At 32.7% G+C, this 18,514-nt stretch overlaps 1 protein-coding gene and 1 long non-coding RNA gene across 2 annotated transcripts in view; both read left to right on the forward strand.

Moving 5' to 3' along the window:
* Nucleotides 1-18,306, forward strand: part of LOC132713278 (uncharacterized) — a 31,571-nt gene extending 13,265 nt beyond the window's left edge. The window contains exon 5 of the mRNA XM_060695793.1: nucleotides 17,443-18,306. Coding sequence (XP_060551776.1) covers nucleotides 17,443-17,462 — 20 coding nt within the window. The 3' untranslated portion in view covers nucleotides 17,463-18,306. The remainder of the gene's footprint in view (nucleotides 1-17,442) is intronic.
* Nucleotides 11,263-14,126, forward strand: LOC132713277 (uncharacterized). The gene is made up of 2 exons (XR_009623426.1): nucleotides 11,263-12,267; nucleotides 13,060-14,126. It is a non-coding gene; the product is annotated as an uncharacterized LOC132713277 (long non-coding RNA).
* Nucleotides 18,307-18,514: the final 208 nt, after the last annotated feature.

An 18,514-nucleotide genomic window follows, 5' to 3' on the forward strand; every position in this document is an offset into this window, starting at 1 on the left:
AAAAAAAAAAAGAAAAAAAACCTTTTTTAACAACCCCTAAGCCCGGTTTTACCCTTTTTTTCGGGGGCCCTTAATACCATTTTAAATAAACCCGCCCCAAAAAAAAAAAAGGAAAATTTTTTTGTCTGGGTGTAGCGTCGGGGGGGGGGGGGGGGAGGGGTTTGGGAAAAAAAGACGTCATTCTCGGATGAAAACCCAGGGTCCAAGCGGAAGCTATTTAAAAAAAAGAAAAACCCTTTGTTACAAATTTAGGGGTCTTGTCCACCATTTTTTGACCCCCAAAATTCCTCCCGCATTAACCTTTAAATTAAGATGCTTTTCTGAAGATATAGCTTGGATATAAGTTCCGCCAGAAGGTTAAACCGGGGTGTATCCGGCTGGGAAACCAAAAAAAAATAGGTTGACCGGAGCTAAAAATTTAGGAAAAACCCTTTAATTAAAACCCTCTAAGCAGTCCCATTTTTTGACCCCATTTCATGTCTGTCACATCTCTTCAAAAAATGTGAAGGTGGTTTAAGGGGGGTCAGGCGTGATGCTTTTGTTTAGGGGTAAATAGCTTTGGGTGGACCCAGTTCGGAACAAGCCCCCACTAATGCCAACATAGAGAATGGGTCGAAACCTGGATAAAAAATATTAGAGGGGTTTAAAAAAAAGAAAAAAACCTTTTAAACACTCTAAGCGGTCCCTTTTTTTGCCCCCAATCTATTCATCAAACTTGGCGGCAGGATGGCTATTCTTAGGTGATAGCTGCGGATGACGTTTCGGAAAACATGGGGTCTTATTGGATGAAAAACTAGGCCACGTGGAGTAAAAATAGAAAAAAATCTGTTGGTTAACAGCTTCTAAGCGGTCACAATTTTTTTTGGACAACCAAGTTGTAAATCAAACTTGATCGGGAAAATGCTTTTCAAAGGTACTTGCTCGAATAAATTTCCCGAAAAATTGGGTTTCATCCCCGGTTTAAAAAAAACTAGGTCACAAAAGCAAAAATTTTAAAAAAAAATTTAATAACATCTAGGGGCCCCCCAAAATTTTTTGATCAATTGTCATAAAATTTGGGGCAGAAAACTTGTCTGGGGTACTTGTTTCGGATTGGGTTCAAACCCATGGGTCATCTGGGGATAAAACACTAGGTCACGGGACCCTAAAATAGAAAAATATTTTTAAACCACTCTAGTGGCTACTGTTTTGGGTTTCCAAATATCCTTTTAAATTTTGGTCGGGAAATTTTGTTTTGATGTTTTCAAAGGGTAAAATTTAAACCTTTTGGGTTTCATTTTTGGATGAAAAAATAGGTACACCGCCTAAATTTTGGGAAAAAACCCTTGTTAACACGTAAGATGGTTTCACATTTTTGAACTCACCTGTCCCATGAAACTTTGTGGTCCAGCAGAATATGCTTATATCTAGGTCATTGGGTTCGGATGGATTTTGATCTGGGGGTCAGGTAAGCGATTAGGGGGCCATTGGGCCCTCTTTTTTTTAATTAGCCCTCTAAGTGGTGGGTACCTTTGATCTTGATTTGACCAAGAGACCTGGTTCATGCAACATAACACTGGGTTTTCTCATTGTGTTGGAACCCATTTTTTGAAGTTTTTTTATTGGGTCCATCCATATGTGTAGGAGTAGGCTCTGGACTAAAATTTTCATTTCTATATTTTATTCTTTTTGTGACATTGACTATCATATTTAATGACCTTGACCTTGCATTAATATTAACCTAAATTACAACTTGTTTTTCACATCAGTACTCTGATAATGACCATTTGTGTTTCTATCCCCCAAGAAAATGATGACTAAAATTGGGCCGAATAACACCCTTATTTCTTTTCTGAAATTTGTTTAAACCCCCGTGGGTGACCTTGACCTTGGTCAAAAAGGGTTATTTGGGGTGCACACCCCCGCCTCATAATTTGGTTTAACATTTTTTGTCAATTTTAATTGGAATTCCCCGTATGATGGGCGGAAATTTTTTGGCCCGGGGAAAAGACCTCTTTGTGTGACATTGACCTTTGACCAAATTTGGCATTTTCATGCCAAAACGGCACCCGGGGTTCTCATAAATTGTGAAAATTTTTAAAAATTTAACAAAAAATTCCTCCATGGGTAGGGGATATGCTCTGGACAAAATCGGACGACGCCAGCCCAGCACCCAAAACCCGCCCCGAAAGGGGGAAAATAATTTTAATACAACCTTTTTTTAAAAAGGGGGCGTGCAAAAAGGGGAAGGAAAAAAATTTTAAAACATTTTAAATCTTTTGTTAAATGAAAATTAAATTTTAATTCAAAATAAATAAAAATTAAAAAGGGAAACATAATGCCTTAGAAACATTTTTTTAAAAACGCCCCGTTTAAAAACTTTTCCAATTTTTTGTCCGGGAAATCTTTATCCCTCACCCCCGGGGGAAAGGGAATTTTTAAATTTGAAACTTTATAGAAATGAAAACATTTTACAACCCCTGTTTGCCCCGCACAAACCAGGTTTTCTAGGTCAAAGTTCAAGTTCACACCTAGAGGTTTTTTGGAAAAAATGCTTGTCCAAAGAAAAATTTTCTACATGCTTACGGGGATTTTTAATTTTACTTTGCCCCAAATTTAAACCATTGTGGGGCCCCATTTTTCTTTGAAAAATTATGGGAAGGGGTTTTTGGTGAAAAATTTTTAGGTCCCGTTTAAAGGGTTTCAAGGTACTTTAGGGGTTAAAGGTCAGATAAAGTAGGGAAAATGTTTTAACATTTGTATTATTTCTTTCTTTTTATTAAGGGATTGAAATACAATGGTCATAATCAGACTAGTCATAATCAGGGTCTACTTGTGAAAACGTTTTTAAGGCTATATAAAAAAGTCCAAAATTCACAAAAGTTTGATATTCAAGGTCACTAAAGTGTTTTAAAATATAGGTTTTTCCGGGCCGCATTCTCCTACACTTTTGGAGGGATATAATGAAATTCGTTACAAATGATCCACACTGTGAAAGCAGTTTTCATGCGTATGAGCTAGGCTACAGGTAAAAGTCATACTTAGGGTCTTTTGAAAAGGCTTGTCCGGAGCAAAACGTTAATGATAGAGAGATTTCAATTTTAACTCTGCAAAAATGTTCCCCCATTGTGGGGGGGGAGTGTAGTTTTGCAAAATTTGGGTCCCTTTTGGACAAAGGTCAGGGTACACATAGGGGTCATTTTTAAAAATAAAAATATAAAAATTGTGTATATTTGGCCCCATTTAGTTATCATTTATTGAGGAATTGAAACAAAAACCCGGTGATTTTAAAAAAATACTGGTATGTAACATGAAATTTGGTTTAAAAATTATGCAAGGTAAATTTGTAAAACTAAATATGATAAAAGATAGAAACTTTGTCTAGCATATCTTCTCCATGCCCCGGGGTGGTTTAATGAAAAATTCATAGAGATGTTACCACTATGAAAAAACAGTGTCACGTGCATACACCAGGTTCTAGGTTTAAAATTTAAAGGGCCACTTAGATTATTAAAAAAAAGTTGTTTCAGAGCCCAACTTCTAATAAAATCAGGGGATTTTAAAATTTGCGTGGCCCCAAATGTTAAGCCCCTTGTGAGGCTTATTTTGCAATTAATCCAGGGGCCCTGCTACCCCATTTTAAAAGGGACTAGACAGGTTTAAAAATTGGGACGGGGCATTTTGTATCATTTATTATGGATTTTTAACACAAAGATAACTATCATGATTACAAATGGACACAGTAATTTAGCTTAATATTTGCAAGGTGGTAGTTTCCCAGAGTGATAAAATAACCAAATATTTTCTTGAAATTTTTCCCCCGAGCCCAAACTCTTTTTTATGCATATCTATAATGCCCACATCTCTGTCAAAAGCTTTTTTACGGGCCCCATTTTCCCCCACAATATTGGGGCCCTTTTTTCTTTGCCCTTTGAAAAGGGGAAAAATGAATTTACCCCAAAAATGTTTGTTTTAAGTGTTTAAAAAGCATATCAAATGCTTATAACTTGAAAAATTTTAAAATACTGAAGTGAAATTATTTTTTCCCCCTAAAAGGGGCCAAATGTTTAAAACGGGGGAGTATTATGTCTTTTTTAAATAAAAAAAATACTTAATTTAAAAAAATTGCTATAATTGTTGTTCCCAAATGCCAAAAAGCAACAGAAACAAAAGTATTTCCGGTAAGGCCATTTGGGGGGAAAATTAAAATTTTAAAAATATCATTAAAAAACAAAACACCACAAGTAAAAAAGATTTTGAGAAATAAAATAAAAAACCCTTTCTGGGGGGAAATTAAATTTTGGGCCTTTAAATTTTTTTGCTTAATTTTTGTAACAAAAATTTGAAATAGAAATTTTAAACCTTTCAAAACTTTAATTTTTGTTAAAACAAATTTAGGGATTTTGGGGTTCATGGGAGAATACTGTTTGTATGTGGAAAAATTACTATAGGTATTTAGATTGACTCCACTGCGTTTTTTTGACTTTTGAGGGGACTTAAAAATATTTTTTGAGTTTAAATTTCCAATTTTGATGTAGGCCCATTACCCCCAATAATTTGTGTGCCAAAAATTTCAGATAATTTTTTTCCCCTTATTTTTTTTTCCAAAAATTATTTTTTAAAACTGTAAAAAATGATTCAAAAAAAATAAATAATAATAAAAAAAGAATCGAAGGGGGTTGAAAAACTTTTAAACTAAAATTTTTGTTTTTTAAAAAAACCCAAAAAAACTTTGATTTCAATATTTTTTTCAATATATTCTGAGTTTTTATTTTCTAAATTTTCTTTTGCATATCTTTTTCTGTTTTAAGGTCCCTTTTAGTTGATTTTGTCCGGAAAAAATCAAATTTTTAAATGAAATTTTAGGTTTTTGGGAAACCGCAGTGGGGGTTCCCCTTTAAAACTAAAACACCTATAAAATTTTTAGGTTAAAAAACAAAAGGCTGATGAAAAATGTCATACCTATTTAAAAAAAAGTTTTCCTTTTCTTTTTCTGTTGTCAGGAATTCCCCAAAAAAAAAACTACCTTACAAAAAACTTTTTCCACTTTTATGGGAAAACAACGTTTTGTGTAACTCAAAGGGTGGTTACGGGGACCAAATTTCCTTTTAAAAGATACAAACCTTTGTCTCTAGATTTGACGGAGGAGGAAAAAAACAGAGGCGCGAGAAATGAGATTGGACAGAGAGAGGCAGAAGACATAGGCGAAGCGAATAAGGCCCTGCAATTTCATGTTCCAAAAAATTGTCTGTGAAATTTTGATAATCTTTTTTATGCCAAAAATGGAAACAAGTGTTAGATTGGCCAATTGTCTGTCCATATATTCAAATTTTTTTAATGAAAAAGCCTTTGCCCTTCCAGGAAATTAAATAAAAAATTTTGAACAAAGGAAAATACTTAAAACTTTCTGTTAACCCACAAAAAGTTGAGGTCCAGGCATTTAAAATTCGTGCTGTCATATTTATTCATTTATGGAGAAAGGAATGGCCTCTGTGGGAATTTAATGATAATGATGGTGAATACTGAGAAACTGTAGACTGTGTTACAGTTTTTGTAGAATACCAGTGTGAGGAATTGGTGGACTGTGTTTTTTGTGGATTCATATGGGAATACCAGCAGATGGTGGGAATCCTGAACGAAAAATTATTGACTGATTTTTGTGTGAACATCTGGTTTCAGTGAGGATGGATACTGCTCAGAAATTATGACTGTTTTTGTGTGAATTCACGTGGGATACCAATACATGGTGCATTAACCAACAAATTGTTACGCTAATTTCATATGGAAAATTCTGTCAAATTCGAGCAGTGTGACTAACATACATGAACAGCTTTAAAAAAATTAAAACAATTATATTAAAGAGGAAAAATTATACACAGTTAAAATCTGTAACAGCATGGAAAATAAGAACTGACAAAAAGCTTTACTTAAACAAAATTATTTGCCTGACAACGTATTGAATTAGACAATATTTATTGTAACATTAGAAGGAGTCCCAGTTACATTGTTAATCTAAACAAACAAATTTCTACAATTTATAATTGAAAGCTGAAATTAAAAAGGCATTTATTATAGTACATCTTAGAGGAATTTCACTGAGGTCATAAAAAACTTAAAAGCATGCAAAACTGTATTTCTTACACAGATCAGCTGGTGCACTTAAAAAGGAAAGATATGCAAAAGATATCAAAGAAATATTATACATTGTAAATCGTATGAATTGTGCATTTCTTGTGTAGCAACGCTTTTCATTTTTGGTTCATTTTACACAAATAGAATAATAATTATTCTGGAAAAACGAAGTGAGCAGAATGATCTGAAATTTTAAACATGAAATGGAATACTATCTGGAAAAAGTTCTTTCAAATATCCACTCTTCATATCAAATTTAAAAAAATGTTACTCGAATCTTGAATGTTTTTACTTTTTCTTAAAATCGAAGTACATTTTTCCAAAGTTTGATTTTCTAGAAATATTTTGGCTCATCTGGAGGCATGCAGCTTTAAGGGATATGATTACATTTTACTTTTTCAAAGGTAATTGCCAATTAAATATTGTGTTAATTATGTATGGATATGCTTTTTTTTCTACATAAATTAAAATTTTTATGCTTTGTTTTGCCATGAATTTCTTATAAAAAATAAAAAGAATAAACTTCAAAACTGTAGTCTACCTTTGCATTTTTCTACATTTGCATTTTCTTCATGAAAATTTCTCGTTTACTTGAGTCAGGCACTTACTTTTACTAAGGTAAACATTCTGTAATCCAAAAACGAGTGTTCAAATAGGAACAAAAACCTTAAGTTACCTTAGTGGTCTTATGCAAATTTAAATGATTTCAATAATCAAAATTATTGAAATGTAGGGAAAAGCTTATAGGTATAAATGCCACTCAGAGACTTCACCATTTCAGTGCTACTTTCTACCAGTGATAGGCTTTTTTCTAACATGCTTTAGAGCGGCCTTTCAGCTTTTTCTAAAGGTAACTATGTTATTTTTTAGAAAATTCGTTTCGTTAATTGTCAAAATCAAAAAAGAATTAAGATGGAAAATGAAATTTGCCGTTTGATAAAATAAGTAGAAAGAATATAGGAAACCATGTCAATACCTCTAATCTTACCGTTTTGCTTTCTATATTTAAATTTTAAAGTGGAAGAATTCATTTCGTTGGGTCTCATATTTTTAAGAAACAATATGCTGCCTGACTATTTTGAAGAAGAACAGTGATATGATGCACTTTTCCAAGATAAAATTATTGAAATACTTAAATTTGAACAACATAGAAATTGTTTTTTCCACTGAAAATAAAAACTGAAGGGCCGCTTTTAAATCCATCAGATTAAAACATTATTAAACAGTCAATTGCTTGTCTCTCTCTGAAGAACAAAAAATATTGATTGTTTGAAGGCATTAAAAATACCTTTATGCTCACTTATACTCAAAAACCAATAGGTCTTTGATATTATTACTGTAGCTTGCATAGTTTCTTACAGTGATGCTCCCCCCGAATAGGTTTTGGACACAGAAAAGTTTACCTTTTGTAGTTTCAGAGTTATGGTCCCAGACAAAGTTCAAAGTGCAATAATTCCAAGCTTAAACAAAGACAAGAGTTTTTGTTCTTTGCACTTGCATTTCTTACTCAATGAGTCATCTATATACCGACTTAATTTTCTTGATATTAGATACCTCTTGTAGTTTCACAGTAATGTCAGCGCACAAAGATCAAAGTTTGAAAAAGAATGGACAAAGGACAATTATCCAAAAATAGGCATGGCAATGTCACGGTTCTGTTTCACTGTGCATCCTTACCCAATGAGATTCTTCTACCTGCAAAGTTTTATGATGATATATCTTAAAGTTTTAGAGTCTATATCAAGTTTAAAGTGTAAAACTTGCTTCCTTAAACAGTTGTTTTTAATGTTGGTTGTACAAGATCAGTGCTTTTTTTAGGAAACAAATGTTGTGTGAATTTTAAAAGTTATTTTCTTCGCAAATGTTCCAGATCTCAAAGCCACCAGGAATCAGTAAAAAATTCAAAATATTTAAATTAATACCCGAAGTTCGCCGTGGCTCAAAGGTAAAACTTTTACAGCAAAGATTGGCTTTTAAGCTTTTGTCAACAACACAGTGGGAACAGCCATCGAATGCTACCATCCAATGCCACATATTTGCATCGGTACCACTCAACTTTTGAAAAAAAATCACTTTTTTTGTAAATATTGTTAAGTGCACTTTTTTCCAAAATTTTATTACTTCAACATCAGCAGATTTGCCACGTGCCTTGTGGAACTGTAAAAGGTTGTTCCCCGTTCTAAACTCTAGTTGTCGTTATATTTTTCTAGTCCTTCGGGGTTATTTGATTCCAGCATTTTAAGTGTTTGAAAAATGAGTACTGTTCAAGCCGTTGCTAAGCGATGTGAGCCGATATTGCAATTTTTCATTATCCCTCATGTACAGGACTCGATCAAACCGAGTTCTGCCAATTTTGTAGTTATTTTTGTTTGTAGTAAACGCTTCTTGTGTTCACAAAATCTCTTAGATTATTTTTTACCATTCCAGCGGAAATTTTACAAAAATTCGTGATTTTTGTGTGTGCCCAAATTTGCATTGTTACAGTTTACATTTAAAATTTTCTTACAGGGAAGAAGAAGTCCGTACGGTTACCAGCTGAAAGACCTGGCACCATCACAACTTCTTACTGGACAGATTGAAAGTAATACCACAATAAAAAGATGGAGAAGGAATCTAACGTGTATATAACTGCTCAAAGTTTTTAAGTAATCTGGCCAATTTGGGAAACCCGTCATTTAAAGGGAAATTACATGAAAGGAAAATTTATCCCGTTACCAGTGTCAGTTTTGTGACAAGAAGTTTTCAGACGCTAGTAACGCAAGAAACACGGTATCATTCACTATTTGGAGAAACAACAAGACATAAAACAAATAGGATAGTTTTTAGCTCAGTAATGACCAATATCAAAAGATTAATTTTAGAAATTGTGGTTTTATTTTTGTACTTTTTAAGCGATTAGAACATATCGTATTCAGTATCATGCTATGAAAAATAAAAGAGGGCATTTTTTGATCGGACCAATTTATCAAAACTACTTGATGATTATCAAATATTTTTCTACAATATTCGCTTAATGTTATGAAATATATCGGCTGCAAAAGGCCCCGTGTTCACTAAGAAAAGATCAGGATCAGGATCAAGTGATCCCTGATTTTATTTTTCATTGTTTTAATGTTACTAAAAATTATTTGTGTTTTTTTGAATTAAATTGTAAATATTCAAATGTAAAAATATGCTGATTTGCAAAGAAAAAAAACTATTTTGGGATTAAAATCAAGAAAATAACAACATCCAAATAAAAAAATATTTGGATCAAAAATAAGGATCAATTTTAGGATCAGGATCAATATTTGGGTCAACTGTAAAATGCCCATATCTTGCAAAATTAACAATTAATTTATTCTAAAATTTTCATAATACTTGCTATTTCAAGTCCAGTTTTATCAAATTTTATACATCAGGATATTTATTCTATGAGGATAAACAATGAAAATATAGGGTTTTTTTTAAATTTGATCCTGATTCTTGATCCTGATCCATTAAATCTTTTGTGAACACGGGGGCCAGATGATAAACAAAATTTTACACTTTCTATTATTAGCGTAAGGTAAATCACTCGACGTCTTGATATTTATTCTTAGAACGTTTATTCCCATAAAAAATATTTTTATTAGCCGGCCTGAGCAAAACCAGTTTCCCTAACTATTTTTTTCAAGTTTAAATTTGAAATTTTGAAGAAGTTAGGTGCAAGAATAGCTTTAAAATAATACACTTTGTAATATGGTGGTTTCGGAGACCTTGTAAAATTTTGTTATGATCAGGTTTGGTTTTCCCTTCTTACACTACACTTTAATGAGTACGATATCAAAGTTTGACTTGGAATGACTAAGAATGTGACCCATACTTCTGTATTTGATAATTAATTTATTACCTTTTCGAGATGTCCTTAGGTCATCGTGTCCCTCTTTGTATAACAAATTTATATCGTCGACTTTTTCCGTTATCAAAATATGTACATATCTCCCATCTCTTCAACAATCAACCACCCTCTCCCTCATCATACTTGTAAGTGATCGAATTTAAAAAAAAATAATTTGAAATGTGTGTAGATAAATAAAGTTTGTGTTTGTTTACTGTCAACAAAATCTCAAAGTATTGATATTTTGTCTCGTTATTTTATATAACCTGGCATTAGTAAATGTTATGTAATGTGCTTACCTTATTTTAGTGTCAATGGCTCACTATGCACCTTTTTCCAGTGTCTGAATTCATTTCCTCTTGGTATTGCTTTTCTTGTATCGCTTCCTCCTATACTTATTAAGACGAATATATATAACATATGTAAATGAACATGTAAAGAATACACGTCCTTGACTGCTGTAAATAATCAGAATATTGAGTGCGAATAGATAGAAAAAGAGGAGAAAAAAGAAGCATACTCCTGGTCATCTTCGCCTTCTGTCCGTCAGCTTCTGCGACAATTTCTTTCAAAAACATATACTCAAAAACCAATGACTAAATTTTGACCAAACTGCACATAGATGAATCTTATGTGGTATCCTTCAAAAAGTTTTTCAAATGGTTCCTGTTAGTTTCACGAGAAGGCCAAAGAGCCAAAAAAGGAGGATTTTGAAAAAATGCAATGTTCAAAAACCATAACCTCTAATAAGATTTTTTAAAAGGGAAATTTTGGGTGGGGTTAATATTAATAAAATATTTTTTCCCCCCAAAATTTTTTAAAAAAATTTTTGGGGCCTGTTGCCAAGTTTTTTGGTAAAAATTCCCCCTTTAAACCCCTTTGGTTTTTTCCCTAGTTTTTTGGGCTCTGAAACACTAAAGGACTGCAGCTTTAATTTTTGGTGTGGAGAGTGATCATGACAAGTAAATGACCATTATTAAGTAGATGAAAAATTCAAAATCAAAGAAAGGCCTTGACTAAGATTAAAATTTGGGCTGATTGATAGGTTTTAGCTTAAAAACCCCCCCAATACAAAAAATAATTGTAACCCGGAAATTGGTCAAGCTAGTTTTTTTGGGCTCCCTTTGTATTCAGGTCAAATTGGTTTAAAAATTTCCCCCCCGAACCCTTTACCAAAAAAAGCTTTTTTGTTGAATAAAACCCGGGAATTGCTTTTTCCTTACAGTGGTTAGTAAATAGATTCTTCCCTTTATTTTTTAAAAGGGAAAGGTTTAAAAGGGCATTGTTTTCCTTGACTAACGACAAACCTGTCCGACTAATACATTGAGACCGGTTTTGTCCACTTTACAAAGAATTGGGTAGTCATGACAAGTAAATGATCCCTTTTGGTTCTGAGGTCAGTCAAAGGTTACAATAGCGTTGACTACTAAAAACTTGCCTGACCAGATCTGGCCTACAGTTGAAATATTTGGAAAGGAGAATAGCAATAACTAGCTGATAACTCTTCCAGGACATTTGGCCAAGGTACCGTTATCTTGACCACCAAAAGGTTTTCTGTTTAATAGCTCAAGAACGATTTGGTCTTTAATCATTAGATTTGATGTAGAGGGTTGTAATGGCTAGTAAATGATCCTTATTTATTTTGAGGTTTAATATCGGCTACTAAAACATAAGAACTCTGACCTATAATATCATATATTTAGTTTGGAGTTTGGTCATGAGTAGTTAATGACCCCATTTGATTTTTAGGTCAAAGGTCTATGTCACCGAGGTTTGGTTTTGACTACTTAAAGCCTGGCTATAAACTTTGAGAATATATAGGACCTCGTTACATTAATGTACAGCATTTTACACCAATACGATTCTGTATTCATGTAAGCAACTTGAGGTCAAGGCCACCGCTCTCCCTTCTCTTGTTTACTTTTACAAATACTATGTAGATACGTGAAAATTCAAAGTTTTAGTTCATAGAGACAATGAAAGGTTGCATCTCACTCTCCCACGTTTTACGCTTGATACATGTATCTTATTACATTAAACAGTATCTCAATTAATAAAGTTAATTATAAATAAGTATAATTTTGTACTTACATTTTCTTGACTATACGGGAAGTGCATGTTACAGAGAATTTACGTTACGTCAATCATGCTTTGTCTGAGGTAATTATCAACATTGCAGTGTGTACATGTCTTTTCTGCTAGATTGTTTCGTCTGCTACCTGTTTATTATTTCGATGTAATTATATGATTTTGAAAGGTTCCTAGTGAACGCAAATAGGAGGATTTGAAAAACACAAGTAAGATTTTTAATTATATAAACTTACTTTCGTATTTCTTTCTAATATGATGATTAAAGGTAAAACTTTGTTAAAGAATAGAAACAGGGTGTTTGAGAATATGAACTATTATTATATAATTATTTGAACAGGAGCCAGAATTCGAAAATGTGTATGAGTTACTAAGCAAAACAGTAAAACTATTACATAGGTACTTCACACTATAGAAGTTGTATTCAAGGAAATTATTAATGATTTGTTGTGCATGATGTACTTTTGTTTTAATACCTTTTTGATTCCATACGAGTTCGGGAACGGGTCCGCAGGTTAAATTGCAGCACATATTTCGGATCCTGTAACGACTTTAAAAATAATTATCCTACACCGAAATATCTTTTCATATTATCCGAGCATAACACGAATGGCTTAAAAATAGGCTAAACTTGACGCTTGTAAAAGTGGTTTTTATCTTGAAATTGTAAAAGTCTACTTTATTGATCAATTGTTATTTTTAGCTTATTTTATTCGGCATCGTACATGCTTTGAATACTAAAGCTTAAAAGGCCAATTTATAACGAGAAAAAATGTCAACGGTGACTCGAAAAAGTGTCTCCATGAGCGTTAAACGCGTCAACATCATATATAGCAAACTTAAAAGACAAATATTAATTTGAAACATTCACTCCAATAATCAAATGTTTTTGTTAGGTGGTGAAGCTTATATTTCTTATATTTCGAGTCAGGGATTGTCATGAAAACCGAGAATAATTCAAATAAATTCAAATACTTTCTGATTTTATCTTTCCTTTTCAGGAACTGATTTTCGGACACATCTTTTGAGACAAAATGTGGCAGCTTTGCTCATCTTTGCAAGCGATGTTGTGTTTAATAAGCACTGTGTTGTTTTTCTGGGCTCTCTGGACTCTATTCGCGACAGACGATTACGTAATACGTTGTGAAAAGTTATCGGAAGAAAACTCAATCGTCTATGTCATTTTACAACTTTTAAGTTCATTGTTCGAAGTGACTTGGACGCTTTTAAAATTAACGAGTATTTTGATGGAATATTGTGTAAACTGTGCTGTCTGCTTGCTGAACATGGTTTCAGAATTGTTATATCTTGTAAATCGGTAATAGATTTAATTGTTATTAAAATCAACTTCGTACCCTGCTAATCTAAGGCACATCGCCTAGTGCAATCAACTTGTTCAGCATGATAGAAGCAGATGCTTAGCATATATCTCCATAGTGATCGTAACAAAGGTTTCGAAAAAAGAGAGGAAATATCTGTGGACTTTAATTTGTATTGTGAATTGTTAAATTTAGTTTATGTCAGTGTTCATTGGTATATAAGCATATTTGCAAAATCATTTTTGTCTAGTAGGATTGCAGTATTTCAAATGAATCGTTACATATTTTCTTTGTTAAATTATGTGCCTATTAATCTGTCTAGTAAATCGACTGTTTATTAAAAATTTATTTCAAACACTTCATTGTTCATTAGTAAGCATTTACCAAAATAAATTGATCGAAGGACAGCGCCGTTCTTAGCCAATTTAATTTAGTTAATACTATCTTATGAACAGTAACCTATAACACTAGCTGTGCAACCAATTTGAGTGTTTAAATTCTTTGTTTTCTATAAAGAGTCAATTTACTAGAGTAGTAATCCTTTACCGCGATTCGTTTAAAATACTGAAATGCTGCTGGACAAAATTGATTATAAAATCTAGTGAATTTGAATGTGTCTTAAATGCATTTGATAACGTATAAATTTATTTTACTTATCCAGGTTAATGGTTTCTATAATATAAATGCAGTACTTTTATTTTTGATCTCGTTTGAATATTGAAATTGCTTACAGTAAAATTTGCATTGAATGTTGGTTTTGTTGTGTTGCTTGGGAGTTATATAGTGGATATTTTAGGAATATATGTTACTTTAAGACAAACTGTAGTTAATATATTTCTAGACTTGAAATTGCTACATTTAGTATCTTACTTTGTTACTAGACAAATTGTAAGTTGTATATGTACGAGGGTTGTCCCAAAATATCGTAGACAAAGGCTGTTACTCAATCAGTTATAAAACAATAGAGTCCTCCAACTAGGGAAAAGTCAATACACCTTTTATGTGTGTCTATTCGAAATAAAATCAAAATACCTCCAAAATTGACCAAGTTATCAAAATTTAAAGAATGCTACCTTACATACCCGGCGCACGCCGTCATAAACGTCATAACGTTATAAGATTTTTAGAAATGTTTTTCAATGTATTCACTGGGTTTCGCAATGCACTGTCAGTGTGGGGCGACCAATTTATCATAAACGTTTTCAAAACAGTCCTGCTTCAACGTACTCAACACTCGCAGAGTTGAGTTTCCTGGCGGAGTTCGCTGAAGTTTTCGAACCTGTGACCTCGTAATTGTGATTTCAAACAAGGAAACACTGCAAAGTCTTAGGGTGTACGGTAGTCTCTGAAAACCTATCACATCAAGTACAATCTGTGTCTCCTGAGATCTATGGCAAGATGCATTCTCTTGATAAAATATAATGTTCTCCATGTTGTCAATTAACGCTGGACGCTTCTTCAACTTAACACAGTATTCAATGACATTGCTTGCGCCGCATTTTCATCTGACGTCGCCATTTTGGGTATTTTCAAAATAGCACTGCTGTTACGTATTATGCTACAGACTTTTTCAAATTAACGTTACATAAACGTCTATTGGTGATATGACGTAAAATGAATGACGTAATTCCACATGAATGTATTTCCCATTATTATTATTATGCTAGAAGTTAAAGGCATTATTTTAAGAAGCATGCTCTCAACACTGACTAATATTTTATCTTGCTCCGGGTATGTTGTACTGTTTAATATAAAACCCTCAGGCTGATAAAAAAAAAGCGTTACCTAATATATTGGCTGGTAAATTCACAAATGACCAAGGAAGATATCTGGTAAATTTTATTAAGTTATGACGTCAGGTTGAAGAGAAAATAATGTAGTCTACGACATTTTGGGACAACCCTCGTATGTTGGTGTGTATGTGCGTCTTCTCTCTTCCCCTCGATACGTGCACGTCATTAAGAAGACACAGGGCATCGGCAGATGATAGTTCTAAGAACCAATGTTACGTTGTAAGACGGCACGTTCTCATTCTTTCAAAATTCATATATTTGAATAATACACTGTGGAAATTGCATGCAGGTAAATTATCATCACTTTGTGCTTCAAAATTAACCCTTAAAGGACAGGACTGATGAAACAATGACTACATATTAACATACACGTACATGCATGTGTATATGCGTGCGTGTGCGTAGTGTTGTGATTGAACATAAAGCATCATTGTCGCAAAATGATTTATATCATTGATAACGTTATAGCATTACTACTGCGTGACTTAATTTCAGTAATGGCTATATGCATTTTGGCATATTCTGACCTATTTTTGGTATTTTTCGAACATATTAAGTGCTTAATGTGTACATTTTTTTCACTTTTTACATTCACTTGTCAATATTTTATTTTTAAAACGTTTTGAAAATTTTCATGAAAATTAGCATGAATTTTGAGGGGTTTTTTTAATGTCGATATCAAAATGTGCTTAACTTATTACAACGTGTATAATAAGTTTCCATACTTAAAAACAACGCATAAATTTTCACCCAATCACCAGATGTCCCATTGAATCTTACGGTTTTCTCTTGCACTAATTTCAACCAATCGCTAGCCATGTTATAGTACGATTGTGTGACCTATAAGGTCACCGTTTGTATGTCGTGGTATAAATCAGTTAAATTTCAAGTTAATTTGACAGAAGTCTGTACGTCTTTTCTTAGATTTTAATAAACACTTAGATTTGATCCTACGTAAAATTTGTTAATACCAACTATATTACCGGTATATGGTTATAACTAAATCCTGATATTATACTAGAAAAATAATTATAATTTGTACCCTGACAAAGTTCTGTGCTCGTTAGGCCATTAAAGCACATAAATGATATATTGTTTACCTTTTTTTTGCCTTTGATCTGTTTTATGTCCTGTTCTCGTTTTCATAGGTTACCTATTGATCATATTTCTGAGCTATCTTTTTTTCTTTTGCTTTTCGGTAATTATTACTGTTATAGTGTGAATAAGTATTTTGTATGGAAGTTAAGATGCTACTTTGTTTACATTTTTGCTATCTTTATCAAATTCAACATGATGAACATTTCACATGTTCTAAATCAATTATGTCACTATTATTTAACACATAATTTACAAATAAATTGCCCTTTCTGCATAGTGAAAAATTCATTTGTTACCGGAACATAATGTGCCTTGTTTTTACAAACATGTGAAATTATACTCATAGGCACTTGGTTTCGGGATAAAAAGCCTTTTAGAGGTTTGTAGAACTCAAATTTGATTGAATGTAATGATTTTTTTAACGTAGATGTCTCTTTCCTAAAACCGTCATTTTTCCGATATTACTAAAAAAACACTGTGTTTTTTTTAGTAATATCGGAAAAATGACGGTTTTAGGAAAGAGACATCTACGTTAAAACAAATCATTACATTCAATCAAATTTGAGTTCTACAAACCTCTAAAAGGCTTTTTATCCCGAAACCAAGTGCCTATGATTATACTCACTATGAATGTTATGTTAACATCGGTTGATAGCTACGTTCTATTTATAGCGTCGGGGTTTTTTCCAAACAACTTTCGATATGGGGAATCAATTTGAAGACTATAGAATTTCTAGATTTTGGATTTGAAAACCGTTAGTGAGACGTACATTTTTTCTGAAAAATAAATTGAATAGTTTGTAGACAAATGTGTATCCTATACTATATTGAGCTAACGTTGTTATTAAAGAAAAAAAACTCATGTTTATGTCATATATAAGTTAGTTTCATTTTCTTAGTTATGATTCAGTTTTTTGTTTGCATAATGGATTTGTTAAAATAGCTTGAAATGGTCTGAAGCCCGTTTATTATTTTTTAAACACAGCTTTCATGCATTTTCTTTCTTCCGACCAAAGAAAATAAGGATATATCGATTGTAGTAAACCTAAATTACAACATTAAACACGTCAGTACTCGTACAAGTAAACAAGGCTACATCTAAGTAAGGATTTCGTTTTAAATAGACCGAAAAAATTGATGCTATTTTAAATTGAACAGTTTTCATTTCTTTCAGGAAGACGATTTCAAAAATGACGTTCACCCGTGGATTCATTATGCGACTTGTGTTTTTTATATGTACCGCAGGCTGGATGGTTATACCGGTAACACAATGCGAATTGAACGAAGAATATAGCCTTCAAGTTGGCGGTCGCGAAAAAGAAAAAGTGAAAGAAGAGACCAATTTGATTGTTCAATTAATTTCGTATTTTTTCAATTTCTTTTGGACATTATTCAGGATAGTGTTTTACATTTTAGAAAATATTTTTCTATGCCTTATGTATGTCTCACGTTTCTTTATGCTTTTCTTTCGCCTGTTTAACTGACACATGAAACTCTGACAATTGAGTACGTGTACAATGATTTTCCAAATATTCTATAACAATTCAATGTCTTTTCAAATCAATTTTATACCATAAGTGAAACTTTAATGAAAAAGTTATATGTCATTTTGCAGGCTTTGGTTTTTGTATTGCATAAGTGTATTTAATATGAAGACGGTGTATATTTCAACCTTATCTGCAGATTACGGAAGTAGTGGAAATGGATGTTTGTTTAAACTCACATCATCATTTTATCATTTACAATTACATTCGCTTCTATCAAATGTATATCCGCGACTTTATTAAGTTCCAAAAAATTGGAAGTCAAGAGACTACAAAATGTCTAACATTGGAAGCCACATTATATAAGAAAACAAGGAAAAGCATTACATTTTAGAAGTCACAAGCTTAAATTACGGAGTAAATGACTCCAAACCTTTCACTCACGGATGCCTTGGAAACTTCACACATGTGTTTGACTGAAAATTATAGCCGTAAGAGACACATTAACATGAAATGTTTAGAATTGTAGAAATTCATTGGAACCAAATATCATATTATTGCAGTTATAATTATTAATGTAAATAAAACTTGGCGTTGTGTATGTGTAGCTCACAAGAACCGAAGGTTCAGGGTGAGCTATAAGTATCAAAGGGGGTATACTCCGGCGTCCGTCGTCATGCGTCAACAATCATCTTCTCTGAAACTGATTGACAGATTTACCTCAAATTTGGTAGCATCTTTGTGACACCCACACTTAAATTT

The sequence above is a fragment of the Ruditapes philippinarum genome, unplaced genomic scaffold (genome assembly GCF_026571515.1).
Source record: "Ruditapes philippinarum isolate M1 unplaced genomic scaffold, ASM2657151v2 ctg4006_1_1_1_1, whole genome shotgun sequence".
Taxonomy (NCBI): Eukaryota; Metazoa; Mollusca; class Bivalvia; order Venerida; family Veneridae; genus Ruditapes; species Ruditapes philippinarum.